At 38.5% G+C, this 24,318-nt stretch overlaps 2 protein-coding genes across 2 annotated transcripts; both read left to right on the forward strand.

The window, feature by feature from the left end:
• The first annotated feature begins 415 nt into the window (after positions 1-415).
• LOC137197438 (ankyrin repeat domain-containing protein 1-like) lies at positions 416-7,309 on the forward strand. The gene is made up of 9 exons (XM_067610842.1): positions 416-574; positions 2,183-2,353; positions 3,217-3,345; positions 3,718-3,825; positions 3,988-4,086; positions 4,208-4,306; positions 4,583-4,681; positions 4,995-5,093; positions 5,521-7,309. Exons 1-9 carry the CDS (start codon positions 548-550, stop codon positions 5,596-5,598), a joined length of 909 nt encoding a protein of 302 aa, XP_067466943.1. The 5' UTR covers positions 416-547; the 3' UTR covers positions 5,599-7,309.
• A 2,539-nt stretch (positions 7,310-9,848) lies between these two features.
• LOC137197567 (high-affinity choline transporter 1-like) lies at positions 9,849-20,424 on the forward strand. Its single transcript, XM_067611062.1, has 8 exons — positions 9,849-10,032; positions 13,787-13,903; positions 14,254-14,409; positions 14,673-14,821; positions 16,466-16,609; positions 17,772-17,925; positions 19,538-19,755; positions 19,855-20,424. The coding sequence occupies exons 1-8, from the start codon at positions 9,849-9,851 to the stop codon at positions 20,422-20,424; spliced, it is 1,692 nt and encodes a 563-aa protein (XP_067467163.1).
• Positions 20,425-24,318: the final 3,894 nt, after the last annotated feature.

A 24,318-nucleotide genomic window follows, 5' to 3' on the forward strand; every position in this document is an offset into this window, starting at 1 on the left:
CAAAAACATCAGTTATTGTAAGTTTAAGTCAAACATTAACACAATTGATATGAATTATGTACCAAACTCAAAGACATACAACCCAGGAAGTTGAAAAACTAAGAGAATAAAACTAAATTCTTATTGTCTCCCCCCCAGAATCTGTAATATGGTATACGGTTAATGTCAACAGTGGCAGAGTGACACCTCTTACCTGACTTCAATCTTTGCATGATGATACAGAAACCAGCAGCAGCCCAAACTGGGCAGGACTGGTAGTGGGAGGGGCTGGAGATGGAGATGGGGGGGGTGAGGGGGAGGGGTGATGTTGGCAGCACTGACCGTGCCAAATGTACACATGAGGGAAGTAATGTGATCTGAGTTGAATGACAGGACCTCTATTTTTTGGACAGAGGTTTGACAAGGCTATAAAAGAAGCCGACACTCTGGCTGCAGGCAGAACAGAGAGACAGAGAGACAGGGAGCATCTCAGGAGAAGACCAGTGGACTTAACTCTACCTCCAGTTACCTGCAGTGAGATTAAACTACATCCTATCAAAGAAGAAAAATGGTCCTGCACAGTGTTGAGGAACTGGTAAGATCTGCTGATGTGTGTGTTACTTTTAAATGATCGCAATTATGAGAAGGCCTAGGAGGCGGAAAGAGTCCCAAAAATGAGCTGTAGGATTTCTGTGCTTGCAACTTTTTCAATGAGGGGATGGAGGGAAAATTAATTCATTTTCTCTCTCTGGTTTCAAACAATTTTCAATTTGTTTGCATAAGAAAATAAGAAAATAGCTTCTGGTTTTAACGTACTGCTGGAAACTGATGATGCTTTGAACATGTTGGGTGAAAGGATTCATTTCTTGGACAGATGTTTGATTTATTTTGCCTTCTGTCCCTTTTAAATGTAAAAGATGACTAGAAATATATTGTAGTGATGCATTTAATGAGAGATTGAAACAACCAAAGTAAAAGTTTTACATGTGATGCCAGAACACCTGAGGAGAAAGAGAAATAAAACTAGAAAACGCTCGATTAAAACAACTCAAAATAACCTCAATCATCTCTTAATCTATGTACACAACCTGAAATAAACTCTTTCATTTACCTCATTTTATGGCTCAATTAGCGCTCACTCTGCAAGCTTAAGGGAAAGGCTGCTTAATTACAACTTATGTTTAGGTAAAGGTAATTAAACATTAAGCAACACTGATCACTGCTAAGCATCAAATTGAATCGTTTTATCTGATAAAGTTACTTATTTCTGCACATTTCAACTTCATATTTCTAATTTCTTACTGTGTTCTCCTCCCTGTGAGGATTAAAAGTCGGTTAGAATGATTAATAATGATCCAGTGATTACATGAGTGATTCATTAACTGGACATATAAACAGTCGTCCCTCCGGAGCTGAAGTGTGTGTGTTAATGTGTTGAAGCTGTGGTGTGTTAGCAGCATGACTTGGCTCTGCAGCCACTGAATGCTGAGAGCAGCTCCTGTGTTTTAACTCTCTGGATAAGACCAAACAAAAAGCTCTCCCGCTGAGCTTTGATGAAGACATCAAGTTAACAGGGAATCTGTTAACAGCTTCAGTCCTTTTCCTTTGCAAATGTTCTCATGGTCTCATATCATCTTTCACATGTACAGAACAAGTCTCAGGAAGCGGGAATAGTTTGTGTCATCTGTCGCCAGCAGCCTGATAGTGACATTGGTGATTTACAAACTGAGGCTCCTTCTTATGTTTCATTAACTTGGAGTCACTGTGGACAAAATGCAGAAAATATAAAAGCACCAACAACTGTGAAACAACTCCGCCAGTGATTCTGTCTTCAACATTAAAGTCATTAAACCTTCAACAAAATCCAACAACTGCACCAAACAGCTTCAAAAATCTTAAAGAATCGAAATTAATGCATATACATTTTACTTTATTCTACCTCAAAATAATCAGATAATAAGTTATTACGTCTCATTTTGAGTCTAAAAATCACTACTGGAACTACCAAACAAATCATCTCACCTTATTTGAAGGTTTTTTTGTATTTAAATAAATGTGTAAGGCTAAATGTGAGTACTACTGTAGTATTCTAAACTTAGACTTAATGTTCACCTTTTTAAAGCTCAGGGCAGATATTTAGACATTCGTATGACCTTAAAGAGACACGTCACGTACAACATCTCCACCTCTTCTCTCCCTTCAGGTGACCGGTAAGAGGTCAGAGGGCAAAGAGGCGGCGGCCAACTTCCAAGACGGCGTGTACGAGACAGCTGTCCATCAAGAGAAGCAGGATGACCGCAGGTCCCACAAAGCGCTGGCGGAGGAGAACGACAGCGGCAGCGAACAGGAAGAAGTCAGCGTGGCTGCTCTCAATGTAAGAATCCACTGATAACAGCAACAAGAGCGCTACTCAAGTATCTGTTGTCACCAGGACAAGGAGAGGAAGTCATTGGGCTGTTATCCATGACTTTGCTCTGTATCAACACGTGTTGGCAGAGCTCAGGATGTACTTTGTTTTTATTTAATGACAAGCATTCGCCTGAAGATGATGGTAAAGCAAAGGCAAAGAGACAAATGAGACTGATACAGTAAATACTATTTAAATCCTGCATATGATCTATAACTGGGTTTGAATTTAGTCTCCTCTGAGCTTCACTTCAGCTCCATGCTGCCACCTGGAGGCATTCACATATATTTTCACACCAATTTCTAGTAAACTAGACTTATTCTTTCTTTCAGGAATCATTTTATTATCATTTTTAAAACAAACACACATGTCTTTTTCCATCTTTTTATGATTGTGTAAGGGTAAAAAGTCAGTATAAATGCTACAAACCTCATTTGACAGATCAATAATCACTAAAACAATCTGAGGAGCCAACAAGGATCAAGTCCAGCTGTGATGTGTTTTGTGGATTTGTGTATGACGCTCTCATGATGGAGTAAAGTAGATAAAAAGAAGAGGTTGTGTTTCTTAACTTTGGTATTTTTTGTAGGCGACTAAAGGAAGGACAAGCTCCTACACTGAGATCATGTTTACAAGTTACACAATATCATTAATTCACACTGAAATATACTAATATGTACCTTTACTTTTTATATTTAAGCAAATATTTCGCTTTAATCAATGAATACTTTCATAAAGATGAAGATGAGAAGCTGCTTTTCGAATATGTTTCTTCATTTCGTTGTTGATGTTGTTTGTTGAAGTCCTGTGTCTCGTCTCTGCCCTGTCAGACGGATAAAAGCGGCAAACTGAAGCTGGAGACTGTGGACGACCTGTTCAACATCCTGCAGCTGAGGAAGAGGAGGAGGGAGAGGAAGACTCCCATCCGCAAGAAACGAGAGCCGGAGCCTGAGTTCGTGGTAGGATTATATTCTTCATTTCTTTTATATTTCTAAACATGTTCTTGTCTTGATGAGTTGAAATTCAGCCTCGTTTGCTTGAAGGCAGCATCTAGTGGCTGTAAGAGGAAATGCAGCTTCAGAAACACTGATTTCATTGAACCTCTGTGTTCATACTGAAATACTCTGCAGTGACGCTCACATGTAGCCTCCTTTGATGCAGGAAGTTGTAAAAGCTGCTGCTGCAGGGAACTGACCATATCATACATTTAAGAGCTAATGAGGAAAATACAGTCTTTTAAGATTTGTATTTGTTTTTAAACCTTATTTTAAGCTTCAGAGAAAGAAAGCTATAGATTATATGTAATTTTTTTTTTTGCATATATCTTCCAGCCAGAGATTGTGGATCAGAAGCTGTTCCTGACAGCAGCCATGGAGAACAAAATGGCTGTAGTGGAGAAGTACCTGAGTGACGGAGGAAACCCCAACGTAGCCGACCATGTGAGTGTCGCTTCTGTAGAAACATCTCATTAAACACAAAGTATTACTAAATAATCTTTATGTTTGTTTGTCTTATCACTATTTTGCTTTTAATTCATCGATTGTTTCAGTGAACAAACTGTTGAAATATTAAAAAGGAAACTTTTTAAATCCTATATCCAGTTCCAGAGAACAGCGCTGCACAAAGCCTCATACAAAGGACACGTGGAGGTGATGAAGAAGCTGCTGGAGGCCGGAGCTGCCATCGAGAAAAAAGACAAGGTGAGAGGATTGAAAACTCCGTACATTTTTTTGTTCCTTCTTTCTCCTCTCACTGTCTCTGTCATAGATGCACATAGACACACACACATACAGCAGTCTAACAGTCGAGTGTGTGTTTCAGCTGGAGGCCACAGCGGTCCACTGGGCCTGCAGAGGAGGCAGCCTGCCGGCCCTGCAGCTCCTCCTCGACCAGGAAGCCAAGTTCACCTCCAGAGACAAGGTTTGTCCACACACTGAACTTGGAAATTGGGTTTCCTACAGGTCACCTCTGCTGCATAGAGTTCTTATTCTCTCAGGTGCATCTAAAAGCCAGTACAGTATGTGTTTGTTACTTTAGCACCATCTGGTGGTCGTATTAAAAACAACACCAGTGCAGGAATATATTTTCACAAAGTGTGCACAAAAATAAAGATTGAGCCTTTAATGTTTTAGTGGCATTTTCAGTATTTTTCCTGCATAAATCAAGAAATCCTCTCTCCGTGTTTGTTTTCTCCAGTTGCGCAGCACTCCTCTCCATGTAGCTGTGAGGACAGGACACTATGAGTGTGCTGAGCATCTCATTCACTGTGGAGCAGACGTCAACGCCAAAGACAGAGTAAGGACTCAGACAAACCGAAGATCCAGACATCTACAGCTAGTCTTCTTACAGCTACATTAAATCTCCTGCAGCAGGACACAAAGCTAATTCAATCACTGCAGGGGTGCTTGTCTGTGGCTTACAGCAGCTAAATGTGCTGCTACAGACTTGTATTTATATTCAATTACAAAAGTCCAAACTAAATATGCAACATGTCACACTCTGACACACAACAGCTTATTAGAAATGAGTGTTTTTATCATTGGGATTGTAAAATGATTCCTAATGAGCTTTACATATGCTGAATGTCTGTTTTCCTCCCTGAGTGTAGGACGGAGACACGCCCATGCATGATGCTGTGAGAATAAACAGATTCAAGATGATCAAGCTGCTGATGATGCACGGAGCCAGTCTCAAAACCAAGAACTGTGTAAGTACAGAGTATCACCTCACAATATACAGTACATGACTCCTCAGAGCCTCCATACTGTTATCAATACACAAAATCTACGTCAGTAATCACAAGTCAGATTTTTACACACAAAACAAATTGCAACCTTTGAAATTATGATGCATTTATTCCCTGAATGTCTTCTTATTGTGTTTTTCTGAACCACTTATTTTCTCAAAACATGTAAAAAAAAAATATCTATTTAAAGTATTTTCTAAAATTAAGATCCTTTATTATAATTTTAGTGTAGTGACACATCTTATACTTTCTTGCTTCAAGATGCAGTTGAACTGAAAACAGATGGAAATACTCTTTCTGCACTGACTGGTTTTTTTACATTTGTGTTGAAAAAATACATTTTCAGGACCCATTTATTGATCTTGTGTGTTTGTTTGTTTTTGTGCAGGATGGAAAAACTCCGATGGAAACGCTGTATTCATGGCAGAACGGAGCCAAGAGCCTCCTGTGTAGCTTCAGCGAGTAGAAACCAGTAGAATCATGAGTTTCAGCCACAGAATGTACTGGATTATCAGGGAAAAAATGTTGTAGAAAAAGGGAAAAAAACTTGTATTTTTCTAGTCCTGTCTGGTTTGTCGGGCGGGACTGTCCATGGCATTTCCATACTGAGGAAGCACACAAGTCTTTTGTTTTGAAAATCTCTGTTTTTTCAGGGAGGCTTTGCTGAGTGTTCACGCTCTCTTTCAGAGAACGCCCTGCATCACATTCAAACTGTCTCACGTGTTGACTGACAGATATTCAGCCGGAGTGTTTGGGTGTGTTGGAGAGCATTAGTCGCTAACATCCAGCGCCTCCCTCTGGTTCAGGGATTTGAACCTGTAGGTTATTGGCAGGGTTACATTTTCTCAGATGTTAATTACACATATATTGTATCTAGTGTAACGTCAAATGGGAGAAGAACCTTCCGGGAAAAAAAACAGCAGGGATGTGAGCTTTTGATCAAAAATGTGAAATCTAATCAGGATGTTGTTAATAATGTGATTATTAGCACTGGTAGATTCATTGATCGCCAAATATTGCTGGACAATGTCTCGGCTGACAACATGAGGATGTTTTCTTTTTCTCTTTCTTAATATTTATTTGAAGCTGAGTTGAAGTCAGCGATGCATTGAGAAGAAGATTTATTTATTGATGAATGATGAGTGTAAGCGATCGCTTTTGATTTATGTCAATACAATACACTTAATAACTGAGTTACTGGTTGTCTAGAGTTATACTGTAGTTGGTTTAAGGATTTTTATGGTCTGACTTTAACCAATTATATAAACTTGGAATTTACTGATTTTTATTTACTGACATCATGGAAACAAATGGGATACTGCTTGAGGTTTTCCAGATTTTCATCACCTGGTTGACACTTTTCTCTCAGTCCCATTGGATCAACAATCAGTGGATCCATTCCAGAGTAAAACTGAAGTGAATCGTTTGTATCAAATTACTGCGGCTCTGTGTGAGAGTGTTTTGTTGTACTTAAACATTCAGAGAAGTTGAACCAAGTTCTTTGGTCTTATGCTTTTTAAGTTTGAGAGACGAGACAGGACAAAGTAAGTTTTTGGATCAGGTTGAGAAGAATCTCTCCACTTACACTTTTAACACTTTACACTTTTTAAATAAGAGCAAATCCATAGATTGTAAAATAGACAACAGTATTACATTTTTTTTCCTGCAAGGACATGTGTTTATATTGCATAATAACAGATCTGGCTCCACAATATTCTGCAGGTCTTATCTGCAACAAAATTTCAAATTAAAAGTACAATTTATCATTTTGAAAATTAGTTTCAGGATTATTTTAATGTTTTTTTCTGCTGCCAAATACTCTGTGAATCTAATTTTCAATGTCTGCAAGTTTAATCTTTAGACTAAGTTTGTCTTTTTCCCATTTTCATCTACTAGAGTTCAGTTTGAACATCTGGGGTCTAAAAAACTTATCCAACGTATCACATCTGTGATACAAACAGAGCTTCAACTGGCCCCACAGAGGAGATATTCTGGGGATAGTGTGAGAGGGATGGAGCTGAAACTGTTGGTTCAGAGGATGTTTGACAAGTGTTGATGTTGATACAACAGATCTTGATATATGAATGGTTATCGGATTCCTTTTTTATTATTAAAGATGTATGTAAATCTTGCCTTGTATTTATGGATTGATTGAATAAAACAGATTTTGAATTTAAGCTGTTTTTTTATTGTTGACAGAGCTTCACTTCCTCACTGAGTGCATCAAGTATTCTGAAATAAGAGATTCAAAATCCCGCTGACATTTCTAGTGATGTAAAAAGAAAAAACAATGTTTCATAATCAATGAAAAACATGCCTTAAAGTGACAGGAGCTAAAACGGCCTGTTTCAGACAGAGGCTGAACTGAGGGGATGCATAAAGGACCAGTATAAGAAAATTAGGAGTTTTTAACTTCGAATCATGCAAAGATATACCAGTAGAGCCCCAGAATAGAAATGTAGAGCTGGAAATGTGCAGAACTTCTTCAACTGTCTGCAGTTTTAATTGATGGATTGTGCTGAAGGAAGTTGTACAAACAGACAGTTCTTGGTAATTGTGGACAGCTAAGCTGGCTGGTTTATTGGACGATGATTAGCTAATGCTGATGCAATGCAATACTCCTCCTCACTTTGTTTTCTGCTATGATTGGATTTTAATGTGACATGGAAAATTCATGTCACAATGAAAAACAGTTTTCTCAGTTATTAAAGATAAAAGGCTGAATAACTTGTAATTTAACATGTTTTGCATGTAATTACGCTACAGTAAATGCATACATAATCAGGAAATACAAATAACAATGTGTATTGCATTTCACTTTATTTATTTCTTTATTTGATTTATTTTATTTAAAACCTTGCGCAGCTCTTTCCCTGATGTTAACCGAAGTGTTTTTGTTGCCCAAACCTAATCACGGGGGACTCAAGATGCAAACTACTACCTCTACTCAACATACACTAGAAATAATGCTGCCATGTTATATGATCAAGGCAGCAAAAACTGTCACTGTCAGCCAGTTAGTCTTCATTCCATCCAGTATAGACGCTTCCAGACAAATTTATGACAAACAGATTATGAAACTGAATCAACTGATCAAGATGCTGGAGGCAATAAGTCACATGATGTTAATTCCCATTGAGGAACAAAAGTGCATTTACAATGTAAAAACTGTTGAACAAACAATGACGATTGTTGAGTATAAGTCAGGTTAGGTTTCAGTTATTGCCCTAAAAATTAGGACATGGATGCCAGTCATAAAGTTTATGGTCCGATTGTTCTGTCTGCTATATTAAATTAATATTTGAGAGCTGTTTTAACTCAAATCTGAGACAATGCTGCTGTTTCATCACTAACTTAACAGGTGGAAATGTACAAATATCTGATGTTTAACAGCATTTTGAATGCTCAATTAGAGCATGCTGCATTGTTCATAAAGTAACAGAACCAGTAATATGTAAAACCAGATTTAATGTCTGTCAGCGCATGTTGTCAAGATAAGAGTCTGCACACACATCCAAACGGAATGTGCTGAGACAATGTGAGCAACAAGTGGTGCTTGTTGCTCACAACTGCAGGTCTCCACTAGAATGTATCGCACCTGGTGTGCTCGAAAACATTGCACATATGCCAGAAATTGTGAAAAATTTTATGGGTCTTGTGCATGGGTGTGGCAAAATGGCTTGATAGAGGCCCATTTTAGCCTCAGGTTTGAGGGGTTGGTTTTCAAACAATGTCTTAGATACTAGAATATTTTTTTAGGCGTGGCCTTTCCTCATCATTCTCTAGAAAACCTTTAAAACCTGTCAGTCACAAGACTCAGACCTCTTTTTTTGCTCCTCCTGTGATTTTATAATGTAAATAATGTAAGACTTTAATAAAGTCCACTGTTTTGCCTGCTGCTAGGGCTGCTTTGCTGAAATTTCGTAGGGGGCGCTATTCAGCCAGTTTGCATCACTGATGGAATATTGTCACGTAGACGTGTTCAGGCTGGGAGAAGTTTGGTGCAGACTGGAGCATTTACAATAAAGTTATAGCAACTTCCTCTGTCATGGCGAAACATCAAATCTCAACGGTGTGAGAATTTTCTGCAGGGTGAGACATGTCTGTCTTGCTCATACCTGTGTCATCGAATTATGCAAGTTTTGGGCCCATTCACTTGAATTTCAATTAGTAAATTGAAAATTGTGTGTAAAACAAATCAATTTCCTAATTTTCATCAAGTCTATTTTTAGAAAAGTAAAGACTTTTGACCCACATGACCTGGTGAAAGTTTGATTGAAATGTGTACAGTCAGGTGTGCAGAGACAATAAGTAACTGCAGCTGGACACAGAAAAATACTCATATATTTGAATGGAGAGTGTGAGCGAACCCACACCTTTTTGAACATTTACTGCTTCCACATAGTTTTAGATACAGACTTCATTTGAACTTTAAATGCATGGGTGTGGCAAAATGGCTTGATAGAGGCCCATTTTAGCCTCAGGTTTGAGGGGTTGGTTTTCAAACAATGTCTTTGATACTAGAATATTTTTTTAGGCGTGGCCTTTCCTCATCATTCTCTAGAAAACCTTTAAAACCTGTCAGTCACGAGACTCAGACCTCTTTTTTTGCTCCTCCTGTGATTTTATAATGTAAATAATGTAAGACTTTAATAAAGTCTGTCAGGTAATGAGTCAGTCAGACTTCAACTTGTGAGGACGTCTATTAGGTCAATCATGGCTGTAAACATCCCAGGAGTGGTAGCGATGGTGTTTTTCTACCTGCTGGTCCTTGGAACTGGCATCTGGGCTTCCTTCAAGTCCAAAAAGGAACAGAAAAAGAGTGCAGCTACCAGAATGGACATGGTCCTGCTGGGAAACCGAAGCCTTAACCTAGTGGTGGGGATCTTTACAATGTCAGGTGAGCTCGCAGCCATCATTGCTTTTGTCCCGTGGAATTCTGACATTTCTTTCGTGATGATGGAATAGAGTTCAATCTCATCTTAAATATTTCAACCAGAAAGGTCTTTGTGAAAATGAAGATCATTCTGGGTCAAAAGTTGCTTTAATAAACACTTGATAACTCATCTTTTTCTGCATCTGTACACACACAGTACTTCAAATTTGAAGGATTCATTGTAAAATGAGATTTACCATCTGAATATTTCTGTTCCATCTCTGGCTGTACCTGGGAAAGGTAACAATGAAGCATTTAGGGTACTGAAATAAACAGTAGATTACTGTGGTATTGATCTCCCTGTTGCTTTTGTTACATTTAATCAACTTTATGAAGTTACGTCAGTTTCTGGACACTTTCACAATAAAAGTAAGAAAGAGAAAATATTTTTTGTAATAAGTTTGTCTTAACCAACCACCCCAAAAAGTTTAATTACTGTCTGTGTTTTGAGTGTGTTGCCTGCCAGTAGTTATTTTTTTATTTTTTCATCATATTCAACGGATGAAAATATTACTGACACAAATATGAAAAACTGTTGGTACCAGACCTTGTATTGTATTGTATTGTATTGTATTGTATTTATTGGGACAATGTACAGTTTTAAACATAAATGCTAACATTTGATGCATTGCACCACAGTTAGCTTTAAAGTTAATTTTCCTCTGCAGTCCCATACAATTAAAACATATAACAGCACAATAACAAACAGTACAAAGCAAAAAACACACAGGACACACTACACAAAATACAAAGCATACACCCACAATGTCAACCAGAAATCAACAATGCAAGCCTGTCAAAACAAAAGCAAGATTATTTGGGAAGACCATGAGATCAAATCCAGTCTCAGTGGCCACAGAGCTGAGCAGCCTTCAGCAGATTCTTCAACCTGGTTCTGAATGCACTGATTGAACTGCAGCTCTTCATATCATCAGGGAGGACATTCCACTGAGTTGTGGCTTTTACAGAGAAAGCTGACTGTCCAAATGCAGTGCGACGAAATGGTCTGGTACAATCTTGTATAGAGGATATTCTGGAGGATCTAAGAGAACTTACTGAGCCAGTGTACACAAAGTCACATAGTGGAGGAGGGGCCAAACCATTTAACATTTTATAAACTAGGCACAAATTTGAGAATAATCTAAAATCCTCAAATCTCAGTAAATTGTATTTCTCCAGAACCCTACAGTGATGGAAATGCATTGGCTTTTTGCCAAGAGTTTTCTACACATAATCAGAAATATAAGCTCAGAACTGCTGCTGGCATTGGCAGTACAGGCAACAGTTAAAGGCATCAGAGAATTGAGAAATAAGTAAATACAGTAAATAAATTAAAGGTGCAAGCAGCGTTGAATGGGCCCTCGTGCCTCTGCGCATGTCAGGCCGCAACGCAATCGAAGGGCTTCTGTGACAGGCATGTAGATGTCTTCAGACCCAGCTGTTTTCAGACAGTGCAAGAAGGAGATAAACATCACTTCCTTTGTCCACTGTTTTGCCTGCTGCTAGGGCTGCTTTGCTGAAATTTCGTAGGGGGCGCTATTCAGCCAGTTTGCATCACTGATGGAATATTGTCATGTAGACGTGTTCAGGCTGGGAGAAGTTTGGTGCAGACTGGAGCATTTACAATAAAGTTATAGCAACTTCCTCTGTCATGGCGAAACATCAAATCTCAACGGTGTGAGAATTTTCTGCAGGGTGAAACATGTCTGTCTTGCTCATACCTGTGTCATCGAATTATGCAAGTTTTGGGCCCATTCACTTGAATTTCAATTAGTAAATTGAAAATTGTGTGTAAAACAAATCAATTTCCTAATTTTCATCAAGTCTATTTTTAGAAAAGTAAAGACTTTTGACCCACATGACCTGGTGAAAGTTTGATTGAAATGTGTACAGTCAGGTGTGTAGAGACAATAAGTAACTGCAGCTGGACACAGAAAAATACTCATATATTTGAATGGAGAGTGTGAGCGAACCCACACCTTTTTGAACATTTACTGCTTCCACATAGTTTTAGATACAGACTTCATTTGAACTTTAAATGCATGGGTGTGGCAAAATGGCTTGATAGAGGCCCATTTTAGCCTCAGGTTTGAGGGGTTGGTTTTCAAACAATGTCTTAGATACTAGAATATTTTTTTAGGCGTGGCCTTTCCTCATCATTCTCTAGAAAACCTTTCAAACCTGTCAGTCACGAGACTCAGACCTCTTTTTTTGCTCCTCCTGTGATTTTATAATGAGTCTGTATTGCAGAATGTTTCACAGCACTGAGGGAGTCACAACACCAGGAGCAGTTGGAGAGGAGGATTTTAGAGTACTCTTCTTGTGAAATATCTTCATAAATCCCATTACTTTGGCCAAATCTTACATTAAAAATCATATTTTAGTAGGAAATTTTGTGGCGAATCCATTCATACAGGTTTGAAAGTGGTCAGACTTATAGATTAGACATCAGAAGCCTCTGTTTGACACAAAGTTCATGCCCATAGATTGCCTCCCCATTGGTTTACATTGTAAGGGTGATGTGGCACTGCAACTTTCAGGGCTTATTAAATCCAAACAGTTCAAGTTATTACAAAATTTTTAACAACTTTTTTTCAGCATAGTGTCATAAGTCACCTATTAAAGTTTGAAGCCGATACCATTAACACCCTCGGAGGAGATAACATTTGTTCGGGGGCCAAAATTGGGGCAAAGTCTTATTTTGAGAGGCTAATTGCGGACTTCGTGTTTGATTTAGGTCAGGGCCAGTGTGTGATTTGTAGGTCTTGATGAGACGAATAATTGAGTTTTGGTTTGATCTCTCTACGACATTCCTACAGGCTATGGTGGCCATTTTAGTTACATAGGTGGTGCTAGAGAGCACATTTTGGCACTTTAGGGGTTCATTTTTACATTTCAACAAATTTTTCACCAGACCTGATGTGCGTGCCAAATTTAGTGAGTTTCTGACCATGTTTAGGGGGTCAAATTTAGGGTTGAAGTGGCGTAATAAGGAAGAAAGAAAGAAAAAAAGAAAGAAACAAACAAATAAACAAACAAACACACGAAAAACAATAGGGTCCTCTGCCTTTGGGTGTCCAATAGGGTCCTCGCCCAAAAGGCAGAGGACCACTGTAAAACAGTAGTCCTCTGCCTTTTGGGCTTGGTCCCTAATAATTGATGAAAATAGCATCTGATGTAGAAGAAATGAAATTCTCTGGCCAAGTCTCTGTTGTTTTGCAAGCAGAGTGTACACTTGAATGGAACATACAGAATACTTATCACTCACAGAGAATCCTCACACTTTAGACAGAGATACAAACAACCAACGCATTGTATAACAAGGCAATGATTCGCCTTAATCTCCCGGCCTGGAGACCCTGACCATAAACACAGATCCCTGCAAGCACACATTTTATCTTTACAGCTGGAGCCCAGTGAAATAAACCAGAAAACACAGAGACTAAAGGTGAGACAGACACAAAACAGAGACTAAACATCTCAGTACACAGCTTCAGTAATCACAGTAAATTTCAATCACAGTCAGTAGTTTTTCCTCCCAAACCATTTTAACAGAAATACTCTCCACAACTCAACAAGTCTGTGTTTGACTTCCTGCTTATTTGATGCAATTTTATAGGATTTCACTGCAGCATTATTTTCCAGGTTTGTCATCATATGTCACTGTCCAAATCAGTCTTGCTTTTCAACTTATCTAATATGTTTATTCATTCTGCAGCTACGTGTATTGGTGGAGGCTTCATTGTCGGCACAAGCGAGATGGTGTACACACCGTCTTTGGGACTAATCTGGGCCATCATCATGTTTTCTGCATATGCAGTGTCTTACATTTTTGGTAAGAGTTAAAGGAATTATAATATGACAATTTGCATTTGTTACAAAACAATTAAAAATGAGATAAACTTTTTGAGTCAATGCACCGATGCAATGCAACAATACAGCAAGAATAATCCACTTTCAACAGAATATATAGCTCATGCATCTAGGTTCAGATGAACATCGGGTGTTTAATAGTTTTTGATTAGCAAATAACATTTCATCTAATTGCATTATAAGGTCAAAATTTAGATTTTAACCATATCTTCATTGAGGGCAGTACAACCCTTGAATGTACTGTACATACTGAACCTTGTCCTGCCTGTTTTGCAAACACAGTACAAAAATGTTCATTTTTTCCTTCTCAAGGTGGCCTTGTATTCGCCAAGCCTATGAGAGACCGAAAATATGTGACCATGTTGGACCCTTTTCAGATCAAGTATGGAAACGCAGTCACAGCCGTTCAGTCCCTGGCTTCACTTATAGTCGATATTACCTGGGTTCCTTCAACACTGATGGGTTTAGGTAAACAGTGTGGCCTTTCACAAAGTTTTCAGTATACAAAACACAATGCAATACATGTATATATTACATATTGTAATGTTAATGGATATAGCATAAATCTATATTTACTTTATAGATATTTAAAGTTATTATATTTAAGTATTTCTTATCAGATTTACAGTTATTTTATATGTTCAATAAAATGAATGTATACAGGTTTGCAAAATTAACAATATTTAAACAATATTTGGTTGTAAGTTTCTCTTATATGATGTGTTTAATAGGTGCAACTATGAGTGTGATTTTGGATTTGCCCTATAATGTGTGCATCTGGATCTCTGCTGCTGTGGTCATCATCTACACACTGCTGGGGGGTCTCTACTCTGTGGCCTACACAGATATTATACAGCTCATCCTCATATTCATCAGCTTGGTGAGTTTGTTGTATTTTGTAGTTTTGTTAGTTTCGACAGCAGTTTTGTAAGAGGTATCTTTGATTTAGTTATTTCAATAACTGCTTTGAAGTAGTCTCAGCAGTAGTTTGTACACATAACATCTATCTCCTCTGTTGCTCATCCTGAGGGGTTTTTTGGATTGCATTTTTTCTTATCTGAGTCAATGGTCTTAGGATAGAAGATGTTGTATTGCTGTACAAATTGTAAAGCCCCCTGAGGCAAATTTGTGATTTGTGGTATTGGGCAATATCATTTTCTTGACTTGACTAGTTTACTTCTTTTTGTTAGTCCCTGACTCATACACATGCATGTTGTTGCACTCCTGCAAGTTGACATTTGTTGAAAAATGATTTTAACCCAGAAATCTATACATCAATATATCTATCTAATAAAGAAACATTAAATGGACAGATTGTTTTCATTGGACCCTCAGGTTTACAGACTTGAAACACAAGAACCTATGTGCAGTGGTGGAAAGTACTAAGTACATCTACTCAAGTACTGTGCTTAAGTACAACATTGAGGTACTTGTACTTTACTTGAGTATTTCCATGTGATGCTACTTTATACTTCCACTCCACTACATTTCAGAGGGAAATATTGTACTTTCTACTCCACTACATTTATTTGACAGCTTTAGTTACTTTTCAGATGAAAATTTGACACAATGGATAATATAACAAGCTTTTAAAATACAACACATTGTTAAAGATGAAACCAGTGGTTTCCAACCTTTTTGGCTTTTGACGTCTTACAAAAAGCAGTGTGTAGTCGGGGTCACATTTCACATGTCTATGAGTTGTTAACAGCTCCACCAAATAGTGATTTTTCCCTCTAAACTTCTCACATGCTTTCATTTCAATAAATGTTCAAATGATCCAATATTTCAGCAAAAATCAAAGATTAGAGAAAAAGTCCAAAAACTGAAAACAGATTTGTGTATCAGAACTTTGTTTTTTCTTCTTTCCTCTCCCATTAATCATCTCACGACCCCTCAGATTTATCTGCTGACCCTTTGGAGGGGCCCGACCCCTAGGTTGGGAACCACTGGACTAAACTAGCTAACTGTATATAAAGTAGTGTAAACTAGCTCCACCTCCAGCAGCTACAACAGTAACATGCTGCTCTAACACTGATGCTTCACTATTAATAATCTAATGATGTCATATATAATAATATATCAGTCAGAGGGACCAAACCACTACTTTTACTGCAATACTTTAACTACATCAAGCTCATAATACTTATGTACTTTTACTGCAATACTTTAACTACATCAAGATCATAATACTTATGTACTTTTACTGCAATACTTGAACTACATCAAGCTCATAATACTTATGTACTTTTACTGCAATACTTGAACTACATCAAGCTCATAATACTTATGTACTTTTACTAGGATATTTCATACAGGACTTTTACTTATAATGGAGTATTTTTACATTGCTGTATTAGTACTTTTACTTAAGTAGAGGATCTGAATACTTCTTCCATCATTGCCTGTGTGACTCTTACAGTGAATGAATTTTGTCATTTTGTTCATGGTTCCCAGAAAACAAACTTTCAACAACCAGATGATTTTTTTGTGTAAATGATTTACTTGCTTCTTGTCTCTGCAGTGGATCTGTGTCCCCTTTCTCCTGACGAACCGCTACTCATTAGACATCACTCAGACGGCCCTAAACAACACCCTACACGCTCCCTGGTTTGGTCAACTGGAAGCAAACATGGCCTGGAGGGCGATCGATTATTTCTTATTTTTGGTAAGTTTTTTTTTCCAAGTGCATTTTATTCTAGTCTGTAAATACAGAATTCACTTGTAAATTGACCCTTCCCTAACTTCTGACCCCCATAGTTGCTGTAGTTTAGTCTGTCAAGCTCTCTAATCTAGCGTGGGACATACTGTATTCAGTTTTTAATGATAACAGTAAGAGATTTACTACTCAAACAGTCATTTCTGGAACAATGACATATCCCTGGCAAAATGTCAGCATCCTTATCAGTTGATGATTTATGAAGAAGATGTGCTCTTGTATTTAATGGTATCTACTTAGCCACAGTATCACAGTACAGCAAAGTAAGAAAAAAAATGCTGAATCAGATTTGATATTTTGCACTAACATAAGCCTGTTTGGATGCTTACTATAGAAAAATGTACCTGGGAAATGAACACAGAGGTTAGATTTATGTTTTATTTTTTTGTATTATTTTCACATTCACAAGATAAAACAAACTGCGAGGACTTACGTAATGCCAACTCAGGTAATGAGCTTGGCTGTGGTTTCTGGAAAGTAAAATCCAATTAAAGTCAGGGCTGAGAACCCTCGTTCGGTTTAACTTTGTTTGGGACATGTTTTTGTCAGACAGCCAAAATAATTGTGCACGGACACTTGGTCTCCGTCTCTTTCTCTTTCATATGCATGTACGCACACACACAAAGAGACTTTTATCATGATTTTTTTTCTCTTTTTCTCTCTTTTACATTTCGTTTTACTTACCTACTTAACTATAGATTATCAGGTCGGGTATCCTCCCACATCCTGCTCTTTCACTCCTCATCATAATAGTGTACTTTTTTGCTCAAAACACACAAACCTGACATCTTGGCACTCTCTCAAGGGACAATTCAGCATCACCTTCATATTGGTAGAGACATGTCCCTATCATTCGTATCCTATGCCCAACATTATTTTGAACTGATGTAGTAGCATCCGTGATCGGCTCCCACACAGTGCTTATCTGACTCTGAACCAGACTGCCGTGCCTAGTCACAGTTGATACTGATGAAACTGATAAAAACAACTTAAATACTTTACAACAAAAAAAAACAAAGACGCATACAGGCAGTTATTCTGAACAGCTGATGTCTAAAAGTTTCAAATCCAACACAGAGCAGCTTTAAATTGAACTCACTTTATGTTGAAGGGAGGCGGGAACCTGGGATATCAGGCCTACCACCAGAGAACCTTGTCGGCTTCTTCCTCAGCCACCGCTCAGATCACATCTTTTGCAGCTGCTTTCTGTATGTTTGTATTTGGGACTCCATCTATACTGATCGGGGCAGTGGCAGCATCCACAGGTATTACACTTTCTCAGTGACTGATGTGAATATTGTAAAATACATACAAGAACAAGACTTGTAGTACAAGTGTATATGACACTTGTGATCACTAATGTATGTTCGTATCCACAAATAAATACTACCCAACATGATTAAATGTCAGTTCTACAAATAAATATGATGCAGTTTGAATAAAATTTAAATATTCACTGTTTTCTGTGCTTACTGATGTCTAAATTTTGGATCTGTCCATCAACTTGTATAATTCCTTCAAAATAATTGCAATTAATCTTTGGCAAGGAAAAAGCCACATGTAGAATTGTGATGACTAAACATGCTCTAGGTTTTATGTTGTTGCTTGATTTATACATGTTTTATGTATGTTTTATGAATAGTCTGTGTGCTTCAGTCTCTGCATGTTCTATGTTTTACAAATTTCCGCTAAATAACAATAAAGTTAAAGTTTAAGATATATTATGGCCTTCCGCAGCGAAAGGTGTTGAGAAATGTTTGACTTCACTTTAGGGCTGCAACTAAATTATTTTCATTTTCAATTATTGATTATTTTCTAGATTAATCAATTAGTTGTTTGGTCTATAAAAGGTCACAAAATGGTAAAAAAAATGTCAAATACTTTTCCAAAACCCGGGATGCAACCTAAGATGTTTTGTTTTGTCCCAACCAACAGTCCAAAGATATTCAGTTTACTGTCATAAAGTAAAGACAACAGAAAATATTCAGATTTAACAGGCTGGAACCAGAGAATTTTAGCATTTTTTCACTCAAAATAACCATTTATCAAAATAATTGGCGATGAGTTTTCTGTCGATCTACTAATCAATTAATCAACTAATCACTGCAGCTCTAGATAAACTGTTCCAAGGTCAGGGATGAATCTTGAAGCTCAGATGTGGTTTTAAATATTTTGGAACTAATTTAAAATCAATGAACCACAAAACTAATATTAGCTAAATAGAACAGCAACTCTTCTTCACAGTCACAGTGAAACATTTGTTAACTACCTTTTTATTATGCTGATATTATAATTACTTTTTATTTAATAAGAACAATAACTTTATTTATACAGCACCTTTAAAAACAGAGTTTAAGAAGTTTTGACAAACAAAATAAAAGCAGGATAGTAAAAAAGCAATAAAACAATAGAAAGTTAATGAGTAAGGTTAAAAAAAAAAAAGTGAGATAAAGTTAAAGATAAAAAGATAAAAGACATAAAAACCCAGCAGAGAGAAGATTAAAAAAAACAACAAAAGATAAAAAGACAATTAAAAAAAAACAGTATCACATAAAAGCAAGTCTATAAAAACGAGTTTTAAGAAGTGATTTAAAAGAAGTCACTGATTCTGTGAGCCTTATCTCCTCAGGCAGGTCGTTCCAAAGCTGAAGGGCCCTGATGGCAAAAGCTCAGTCACTTATAGATATAAGCCTCAACTTTAGAATGACCAGATCGTCGACCAGATTTATCAAGAAAATGATCCAGAGATTAATCAATAATGAAAATAATTGTTAGTTGCAGCCCTAGTGATAATAGTGTTTATAACTCAAACTGCCTGTGAGCATTTTTGTTTTAAAGGAACTAATTAGATTTTATGACCATCTGTCCATCCTCCAGACTGGAACCTGACTTCTTATGGTTCTCCATCTCCATATGAACGTGGAGAAGCAGCTCAAATCTTGCCCATCACCCTAGGACACCTCAGTCCGTCCTATATCTCTATCTTTGGTATCGGAGCCATCGCTGCTGCCGTTATGTCCTCAGCTGACTCTGCCTTGCTGTCTGCAGCCACTATCTTCACCTCCAACATCTACAAAAACATTCTGCGGCCACAGGTTTTGTACTAAAAAAAGACTCATCTTGAAGTATGAAAGAGAAAGTAACATAAACAGCATTAGTGACATGATTCTCCTTTCTACTCAACATTTATTCAGGCATCACAGAGAGAAATCCAGTGGGTGATACGTGGCTCTGTGGTGGTAGCCGGCTTGGTTGGTACGTCACTCACCAGCATGCAAAACAGCATCATATTGCTCTGGTTCCTTGGCACAGAGGTGGCCTACCTCTTAATCTTCCCTCAGCTCATCTGCGTCCTCTTCTTCAACATCTCCAACGGTTACGGGGTTGTTATGGGCTGGCTGATTGGGTTGGTGTTGAGACTGCTGAGTGGAGACCCATCACTGGGACTACCAGTAATCCTCCAATTCCCAGGATGCACTCTTGAGGACGGTGTTTATGTCCAGTACTCTCCAGTTAAGACCATCTCCATGCTGTCTGCCTTCACTGCCATCTTGTTTTTCTCCTACTTGGCTTCTCTGCTCTTCAACAAAGGCCTGCTTCCTGAGAAGTGGGATGTGTTCAAAGTGAAAGCCCAGTGTTCACCACAACCACCAACAGCTACACCAGCAGCAGACGGTGCCGAAAAGCACAATGAGGATGAGAATTTAAATGAAAATGAGCTTGATCGAGATGCCTCAGAGCCGATGATTAGCACCACATGTTAAGTGTTTTCTGTGCAGTGCTTATAATATTATTATCATTATTATCTGGCTGTTGTTCACCAAGAAATAGTTCCAGCACAAAACCGACAAGTTGTGTTTATATTTCAGTTTGTGTACAAATTAAATGAACTACGTACAGTTAATTTGTGATCTTTAGAGGTGTTGGTAGGTGTATTTTTTGCAGTTTCTTCCTGTTTCCAGTCTTTATACTATGCTAAGATAATCACCTTTGGCTTCATTTCCATAGTTAGCACACAAATATGAGATTGATATCAATGTCCTCATCTAGCTCTTGACAAGAAAGGGAATAAGCAAATTTCCCCAAAATATCAAATTATTCCTTGAGCTACTTCTTGCATAACAAAAGTAGTTCATGCTAAAGGTAAACACATTCACACATAAGTACACATAATATGACTCTGATAACATAAATGATTGTTTATTTGAATTGAAATCATATAATTTCTTGAATGCTTTATATATTAAGCAAGTTGCTTGAAACAATGTTTAGGTTACAACATTCAAAAAACAAATTGTACTTGCAAATGGAAGATCAGATGGAGAATGTATGATGTTGTCATGAGTCATTAAAGAATGAAATGTGGACAAATAAAGGTGTTTCTTTCTTTATTTTTGTATCTGAGTGGAAAGAGTATCAAAAGATGTTACTACAAAACCTGTCCCTGGAAAAGTGAGGTTTTTTTCTCTGATTTATTCATTTATTTATTTTTTATTAACTCACAAAAATACAAACAGAAAAACTGAAAATACAGAATTCTGGCAATTGATTAACAAACAAGTGAGTCCTACTGCCTCTACCAGCAGTTCAGACCAAACAGCAGCATGTTGTTAACAATAAAATACTAAAGTGAAGTTGACAGATATACTATCTCATTTACACGTTAAACACCTTATACACAGTCAAAAGCTTACTTTAATCGGAACTTGCACCTCGTTTTGGGGCATTTTAGGCCCATTCACATTAAAACCACGATACTATCAACTGTTGTAAATAACAAAAATATATGTATATTTATATAATAACCTTTGCAAAGTTTACATTGCACATAAACTGCTGCATGAACTTAAATAATGTTAGAACATATACAGCATTTGATAACAACATAAACAGTTTACTAAATACCGATATGTGCCAAAGTGTCTCGTACAGGAAGCCCTACTGTATCTTGCTCAGGTTAATATTTTTATTTTTCACCACTAGATGGACACCTAAGACTGCTAATTTCACACTGATGCTTCTTCAACACAGGTAAGTAATAAGATGTTACACTGTTAAATACATTGTATAATACGTTGCCGTTTAATGCCTGCTATCTGTTTGGTTTCAATCAATGTTACTGATATCACATTAAGTTAATGCTGATTAACCTACAGCCATTGTGATTTTACATTCAACATAATTGAATCCCAATAAGCATACCAGTAACTCCATCATGGTTTTATGTTACAAGAAACAACCCTAAGATGAAATGTTAGATAAGCATACAAGCCTTAGTTCAATCTATATCTACTTTACAAGAGAGGATGTAGGATGTAATGACAATCGTCTTCCCAGAGGTGGTGCAAGCTGCATGCTGGTGAATAAAGCCACACGTGTCTCAAGATCTGTGTGTTTATACACACGGCAGTCTGACACACAGGATTAAACTGCAGGGTGGAGCCGTTGACTAACCAGTTACCAGAACTTGGATTTCAATAAAGCTCAACCTGTCAAATTTCTGCAGAGAGAATGTCTAGACTTAACAGTAGGCTATTTTAATTAACTCAGTGACATGAGTTGTAGTGTCACTACATGACATTACGATTGCCTGGCAGTACTTTGATCAACCATCTATTGCCCAAATGTTATTCATATGTTATTAAATGTTATTACGGACACAACAACTGTTGCAACATATTTTTTTTTTTTGTCAGTGCCAACCTAAAGGTTTAGTCTGTCGCAAGGCTTAATCAGCCTCTCACTCCACAAGTAGTCATGGCCCTGCTCCTCTTGGCATGGTGTGCTATCAGTTTCTGTGGAAAGGTATGTGTAGTGTCTCAGTGATACCGTGATGTCTTTGGAGCTCCACTCCCATCCACAGTCAGTGATGGCCTGGTCTGTTACGCCATGCCGTGCAACTTGAGCCTTGCACCTCAGGACTGCGGTTTCTGCTGTGAGGTCAGGGACCAGATCAACCTCCTGCATGGTTGAATAGGTTCATGCTCGCTATCAGCCAGGGATGTGTGGGAAGCAGGTGAGACATCATAGTCTCCTTCTGTTGTTCATACTCGTTGCACACAGAGCATTGCTGCACAAAGTCTATGATTTCTCCTTGTTGGCATGTTGGGCCAAAAGTGGGTAGTAAGCCTGTAGCAAGCCCATCCTCCTACTTGGCTGTGGTGAATCTGTCTCAGCATTTCCAGTCGCAAAGGTTAAGGATTGATAACACACTGGCTTCTGAGGGACACAGTCTTGCGCACTTATTTTGTCTCTGGTGGTCCAGTACTCTCTGATGGCGATGGGGAGCTCCTCTATGCAGTCTGATCATCCCCCAAACATGACAGTCTTGAGGTCTGAAGGCACACATCCTCCTCTGTGTTTCTGTTTAACTTGCACAAGGTGTTGGCTGGTGAAGTTCAGGTAGTCTGTCTGCTGAAGCGTTGCAGCATCACATTGCTCCTGCTGCAGGCTGCAGACCATTTCATGTCTGTAAGGCGTGTCTTTTCTCTTGTATACCAGTGTAAGGGCCTCCTCTGGAGGCGCTTTGGTGCCCGGAGGAGGGGCTTTATGAAGATGGACACCAATGGGCGGTGATCTGTCTCTGCTGTTACGTCTCCCCTCCTGTACAGTAGTGCAGTAGTGGAATCACTAACAAGCAAATATGATGCTCATGCACTCCTTTTCAATCTGTGCATAGTTTTGTTCTGTGTGGGATAATGCAAGGGAAGCAAATGCGACCGGCTGCCCTTCCTGTAGCAAGCAGCAGCCGTCTGACTGGAGTCACTCTGTATGGTGACTGGCCTGATCATAATACCTTAAGACAGGCACCGCTGTGACCAGCATCTCGGTCTCCTTCATGGCCTTCATGCTTGGGCAGCCAGTGCCACTGCACATCTTTATCCAGCAGTTTTTTCAATGACCAGATTACTTATGCAGTCTGTGGATTGTATGACTGTGGTTAAGTGTCCATCTCTCTCGTACTGATTCAACGGTGCTTTGACGGCTGCCTTGAGGACCAGTGGCATGTTTCTGAGAGCGTGCTGAGCAGGGGCCACAGTGCTGTCCAGTTTGAAGTGACCATGCTCTATACTATGCAGCTCCTCGGGAATGGTGAAGCATATCAGGCCAAGTCTCTTGCATTCGAAACCTGAAAGCAAGGGCTCGGATTTTATAATTTCAAAACCAAGTTTGTGTGTCTTGCCTTTAATAACGCACTGTGTGCTGAACAGGTATCCCCGCACTGGAGTAAAGTTTCAGTTTGGTGAAACTTGGCTGGGCTGGTAACCCGGGTGCTAGCCTCATTTTGTCTTTGTTGCTCATCACGTTGCAGGTTGCTCCACAGTCGAGCTGGCATCTCTGGCGCCCCTTTTGCAGCTGCAGGTTGACAAACATCTTTTTCCCCTGTGTTTTCACTGTTCCTATGCTCATTGCTGTGTAAATCTGGCCATGATTGCAGTCATCATCATCTTGGTCCTCCAGAGATACATGGGGCATCCATGGCATTTAGCTGACGTGCATTTAGGCCTCTTTTCACTTTAGCGAAGTGATTGGCGGTGTCACGAGTGACAAAATTTTTCAAAAGCAGGGCACTGGTCTCACCCACATCTGTGTTGAACGCCACAGCACTTGCATTCGCCTCTGCCTCACGGTCGGTTTGCTAGTTGACTCAAATGGCC

This window comes from Thunnus thynnus, chromosome 14 (genome assembly GCF_963924715.1).
Source record: "Thunnus thynnus chromosome 14, fThuThy2.1, whole genome shotgun sequence".
Taxonomy (NCBI): Eukaryota; Metazoa; Chordata; class Actinopteri; order Scombriformes; family Scombridae; genus Thunnus; species Thunnus thynnus.